The sequence below is a fragment of the Limulus polyphemus genome, unplaced genomic scaffold, assembly GCF_000517525.1.
Source record: "Limulus polyphemus unplaced genomic scaffold, Limulus_polyphemus-2.1.2 Scaffold625, whole genome shotgun sequence".
In the NCBI taxonomy this organism is placed as follows: Eukaryota; Metazoa; Arthropoda; class Merostomata; order Xiphosura; family Limulidae; genus Limulus; species Limulus polyphemus.
This window is the reverse complement of record NW_013666235.1, coordinates 406,834-413,232: the sequence shown is the minus strand read 5'-3', so window position 1 is coordinate 413,232 and position 6,399 is coordinate 406,834. Positions and strand designations below refer to the sequence as shown.

At 32.1% G+C, this 6,399-nt stretch overlaps 1 protein-coding gene across 1 annotated transcript in view; it reads right to left on the bottom strand.

The window, feature by feature from the left end:
• The window catches only part of LOC106459548 (relaxin receptor 2-like), a 32,728-nt gene that overhangs the window by 18,939 nt on the left and 7,390 nt on the right, over positions 1 to 6,399 (bottom strand). The window contains exon 2 of the mRNA XM_022386053.1: positions 2,848 to 2,956. Coding sequence (XP_022241761.1) covers positions 2,848 to 2,956 — 109 coding nt within the window. The remainder of the gene's footprint in view (positions 1 to 2,847; positions 2,957 to 6,399) is intronic.

Here is a 6,399-nt window from a genome sequence, read left to right as displayed (position 1 = left end):
CAAGTTATATAGTTATATAGTAATATAACAAAGAAATAAATATATAAAAATAACTTCCCTTTCATAGTCACCCCAGTGGTACAGCGGTATGTCTGCGGACTTACAACGCTAGAATCCGGGTTTCGATACCCGTGGTGGGCAGGGCACAGATAGCCCATTGTGTTGCTTTGTGCTTAACTTCAAACAAATAATCCTTTTTATAACACACTCAATATATTTCTGATCGTAGTATTTTTCGCGGAATTTAAGAGTACAAGATGTTACTTAAATTTTCATTTCAACTCATGAATGCAACTTACAGTAAGTTTTCTGTACACTAAATAAAACAAAAAATACTGAAACCAATCAAAGCCTTTTTTCCCTTTTGCTAAAACTAATATCAACCAATATGCATAATACAAGGAATTAATCAAAGTGTTTCTGTCCGTGATAAAATAATCCTGGAAATTAAATTAATAATGTATCGACGAGATTATCGAGATCCATCGCCAGACATCTCTCTTTTTGTTACGTGAAATATCTTACGAGTCATCAGCCTTTTATATGTATATATATATTTATCTAATAATAGGGTACCTTCAAAATACCATCCGTACAAGTCTCCCAATGGGACAGCGGTAAGTCTGCTGACTTGGAAGCTAAAATCTGAGATTCAATTCCCCGTGGTGGACACAGCAGATAGCTCAATTTGACTTTGCTATAAAACATCCACACAGAATTCGAAATACCTTGTTTTCCTTCATACAGAGCGGGCGCTCGACTCGCAATCTGGGGGTCACGGGTTCGAATGCCCATCCCTGAACATGTTCAGCCTTTCAACAGTGGGGCGTTATAATGTGACGGTGAATCCCACTATTTGTTGGTGAAAGAGCAGCCTAAGAGTTAGTAATAGTTGGTGTTGACTAGCTGCCTTCCCTCTAGTCTTATACTGTTAAATTAAGGACGGCTAGCAAAGATAGCCCTCGTGTAGCTTTGAGTGAAATTCAAAACAAACAACACCAATCCTTTATACGGAGTATTTCTCTCTGTATCAAAAACGTTTTTGAATTCTCTCTCAATCTTCGTTTGTTTGTTTTAGTGTTATAAGCTCTCTGACTCACTACTAAGTCACCAGGTGATTTTGTTTGGCTTTTTAGTGTATGATTTTGTTTTTTAATGCTTCAAGTAAAGCGTTCATGTACGCCTGAAACCAGTTTGTTGAAAATTTACATTGACGTTATGGACGATGCAATCATTAAGGCCTCATAAAGTTAGGAAAAACAGAAATTAAGAAAGGTATCCATGATGCTCGGGATTTTAAAGTTTTTTTAAACATTGAAAACTTCCTCTTATTTCTTCTAAATATCTTACATAAAATTTTTGATGACTGTTGAAAGCATATATTTTGTGTCAAGGCACATTTTATAACTCTGATGTGTTCGAAACTAAATGCCCTAAAACACATACATACAAAATACGAAATAAATCACGATCTTTAGCCTAATTCATACCACAGGGTTCTAAAAATTGGCTATTAACTTATCTTACTATACAGTTCACAAAACCAGCTAAACCTACTACAAAATATAATTCACACACCAGGTATGTATTAATTACATTAAGAGGAATCTATAAATATATATATATATGGTTAATTATTACTCTTACCTAACTACGTATATTACTTACTATGTATTATTAGACATTTTATGCTGGCTTACATGAAATAGGAGCCTTTTAAAAACTGTTTTTATAAAACAATTCAACTGGATGTAAATTAGAAAGTGTTGTAACGTGTTGTCATTTTTTTTGTGTGTGTTAATTTCTCTTGAATTGTTCGAGTCATTGGAACAGAAAATATACCCCCACAATAGATAGCTCGAGGTAAAAGGGGCGTATTTTCTGTTTCTTCAGTGAATGATATGTCGTGATGCATATGAACGTTGATTGTGTTTTAGCTCAAAGCACCACAATAGATTATGTGCGCTGTTTCTGCTGCAGAGATCAAACCTCTAATTCTAGCTTTATAACTCTCACGCTGAGCCAACGAAATATACTGTGTACGTTGATAATAAAATACTTATAATGTCAAATAGACAGGAAGATTTAACTAGATGAAATATAGATTGTGTTACTTTTCTGTTGGATAATGCCCCCCAGTGGCACAGTGGTATGTCTGTGGACTTATACTGCTAGAAACCGGGTTTCGATACCCGTGGTGGGCAGAGCACAGATAGCCCTTTGTGTAGCTTTGTGCTTAATAACAAACAACTGTTGGATAATAGCTGATACAAATAGTGTCAAATAGACAGGAAGATCTAACTAGATGAAATATAGATTGTGTTACTTTTCTGTTGGATAATAGCTGATACAAATAGTGTCAACATTTTGTTTTCTGTAGGTTTACATAAATAAAATGACTTGTAATCGCAATATTACGCTTACGAAGTACATGTCTAGATGGACAACATACTTACAGAGACACAAGTTTTGGTAGTTGAGGGAAATCTGTTGCCTTTAGGAGCGGAAAATGGTTTCCAGAAAGATCTCTGAAATAACAATCGTTGAATTTAGTTCACAGAATATTGTTTACCGAGTTTTAGGTTATTGAAATAATCTGTCTATTTTTTAAATTGAAGAAACAAAACTTTTGTGAGAGATCAATAAATTCACCACACTAAATGGGTATAATTATAGGATAAGTACAACTTTAGTGTTAGCATTATTATTCAGAAGGTTGTTTTTTTTGTTAATTTTAAAGTTACCTTTGTCTTGAGAAGCAATAGTTTACAAATTGTTAACAAAAGATAAACAGACATGCGTACAAAATTTTGAAAAATAATAGAATCAATTTATCAAGAAACTTACAAAAGTGTTACGATAGATGGAAGCGGCTTGGGCACTGAACGCAAATTCTGATGTTCACAGAAAAGATGGTTACCATGACAACGACAGCCATTTGTTATTTCTTGAAATTCTGTTGAAAAGACACTAGCATATTATACATGTAATTTCAGACACAATGAAATTGTATTTTAATGTAATTTTATAAAATTCATAAGGTAATATCAGTGTCTGATACGACTAATCTTTATATAATATTTATGTATATACTAGTAAAAGTACCCGGCTTCGTACGGATCATTAGGTTGATATATTTAACAAGTGCGTAAAATTTAACATGAAAATAAAAATATCGATCCAATTTTAAACATAAATCGTTTCTGAATTAAGCCATTTTCTTTTATATCACCAACGTTTTTAATAATAAAAAAACCTCTTTAATCAACGGAAACTCAAAATTAAGAAATCAGCAAATATTTTTCCAGTCCTGTTATTTATACATTTCATTTTATACTTTCCGTACATATAATAACAACAATATTAGGTTATACTTTTGTTGCTAAGCAGCATGACATAAAAGTCATTGTTGTAACGCATTGTTACCAAAACGCACTGGCTTTTCTATGTATATTAGTTGTTAATCTAACTGATATACTACAGGGTATACTATGGGGCGCGCATTCGCGCACACCTCGTGGATAAGATAAGTAATAATACCCAGGTGCACACACTCAGGGTCCACTTAGTATGGTGCAAAATTTCAGGTTTCTATGTTCTCTGTATAAACTACAATTTGGAAAAGGTAAAAATATATCCTAATAAAATAGATATCTGACAAAATAGGGCACACGCAGTAGTGAGGGTACATCGTATATCATATTTAATCTCTAGTCACAAGTCTCTCATATGTAAGATAATTAGAATTCAAATGTCAAGAGCAGACATGCGTCATCAAGGTCACAAAGTCCTATAACTAAACCTATAACTTATCATAGGCAACTATTTTTGGGAAAATAGTTGTCTTAATAAAACAAATAACTCAGGAAGTGAATTAAAAATGAAAGAAATTACTACAATCAGATAACATGTGTGTAATGAGTAAAACATTTCTGTTAATCTTATATTCCGCTCTTCTGACAGTAGTAATTTATTAACTGCATATCTAAGATTCATGTATGAAAACGGAATGATAGCATTAAGAATTAAATATTTTAACCGATATCAAAATTTCAGCTTTTATGAATGAACGTAAAAAAACATTAATTTGGGTCATTTTTTGATAATTGCTCTAAAACTTATTACTCGCAAATTTTTGTTTGATCTTATTTTAAGAGTTGTTGTTGACTTATAAACTAAATATTTTATGAAAGTTCATACCCTCTCACACAACACCTGAAATACGTCCGATCTATTTACGTTTAACAGGAATAACGACACGCATATAAAATCTTCATATCCCTATTTCATAACATAGAAAAAGTGTTGTATTCTAAATATGAGCTTTATTTCTTGTGACTCACCACAACTCGCCGTTTTTTTTTCACGGTCCTCATCCGGTCGTTTAATAAACATATCATCCCAAAGTTGACTTCTTAGCCGATCTTCTTTTCAGACAAATAACAAGCAAGATTAGTGAAAAATTACCTCACAAAAACTAAATAAGTTACTTAAATGTGATAGGTGTTGTAAAGTGTTCATAATAATCTTATGCAGAATTTCCGTCGTTTTATAATGTAGCTCATCTTAAACTTTTGGTTTATGGTTCAGTTTAATGAAGCAAGAAGAGCAAATGTTCATTAAAAAAGATTAATAATATACAGTGAAAATAATAAAGTTTCATTTTGGTAAATTAAATTTCAGGACATGCTTTCCCATATAAATAGAGCCTATGAAAACCCACTGCATCACATATAAAGCTCTATAAATTAATATCATCCAAAAAGGTGAAAAATATTACCATATTTCAAATAGTATAAGCCCTTGACAAAATCCAATTTACCTTATTGCATGAATGAAGAAAAACATGAAAATAGAACTAACTTGTATCCACTTACGAGAACATTAGGGTCACATATATTTACTTTCATCAATTACACGAGTCTTCTTTGCCAGTTTTTTTTTAGCATGATTTCATTCTAAGGGACAGGAATTAACTTGAAGTAAATCAACCTAATCCTTAACATATAGAAAATACTTTGTGATGCATTAGTTAAGCAGTCACATACCAGTGACGCACAACATTGGTGGCAATGGTATCAGTAGAGTTCGTTCAGATTGCTTTCACATTCTATGCATTCTAAGTCAAAAATCTAATATCTTTTGATTACCTCAGTGCATCTAGCATGAGCAGTTTACCACAAAGTGACACAGAATAAAGCATAATGAAGTAAGATATAAAACTGATCAAAATACGAATAGACATCGAGGACCAGACACCGCTAAAATATACATTAATATATTTCCAGTAGCTCTGACATTCCATCAGCAATGCTGTATTACTACTACATGCACAATATATTCAAATACGTACAACAACTTAACTTTGAAATATTATCAACTATACTGTAATACTTATATATTCACAAGATATTTAAATATGTACTACAACAACAACTTAATTCTGACATCCCGTCAACAGTGCTGTATTACTAATACACTTACAATATATCTTAATATGTACAGCAACAATTTAACAGCGACATACCGTCACCAGTGCTGTTTTACTATACATTCATAATGTATTCAAATATGTACAGCTGCAACTTAAAACATATTTAAGATCTATGTGCTTACAATTATTTTTATCAAAGCCTAACTGTTACGTATTACAATTTTGAATGGTCTGAGACCGAGCTAAATGATAATTTACATTCAATAGTTAAATAAATGCCGATATGTATCCAATTTATTATATTTGCCAACAAGATTGATACACACAGTTTTTTTTTTGAATAAAAATTTGTTTTAATATATAAACAACAATACAATTTACAATAACAGTTATTATAAATAATTATTACAAACAATGATTTATATACAAACGTTTCACAAACTTACAAACAATATAAAGTCTTGTTTTTAGTCTGGAACTTCCTTGATATCTTATCGAGGGTTCGCGATGGACGAGTTAATTTCGAGTTGACGTAGGTACAATTCACTTAATAGGGAGCTCTCTGTGAAATTCACTGATCACACGCCAACTTTTCCTACCGGTGACGTTAGGTAATGTTTTCGTAAAAGTATTAATGTCCGATGTGAATCCGCTGAAGTTGGATGATTTGTAATGTTTGGAATTTATAAATGTTCCTGGTCAATATATATGAAGTCCCGATTAATAAGCGTTAATCACAGTTATAGCTTCTGAAGTTTATAGCACACCAACTATAGCAAACCAATAATAGATACTGTTTTTTGTCGTGTCGCGTTGGTTTTATTTATAGTCGTATGGAGAGTTTCTTAAAAATTCAGATTATGTAACGATACAAAGCTACATTAGCGTTTACTTACACACATATATTGTTGATTCTTACACTCGAGAATCTTCTACAACTTTAGAGAATAGGCGGGAGTTTCACA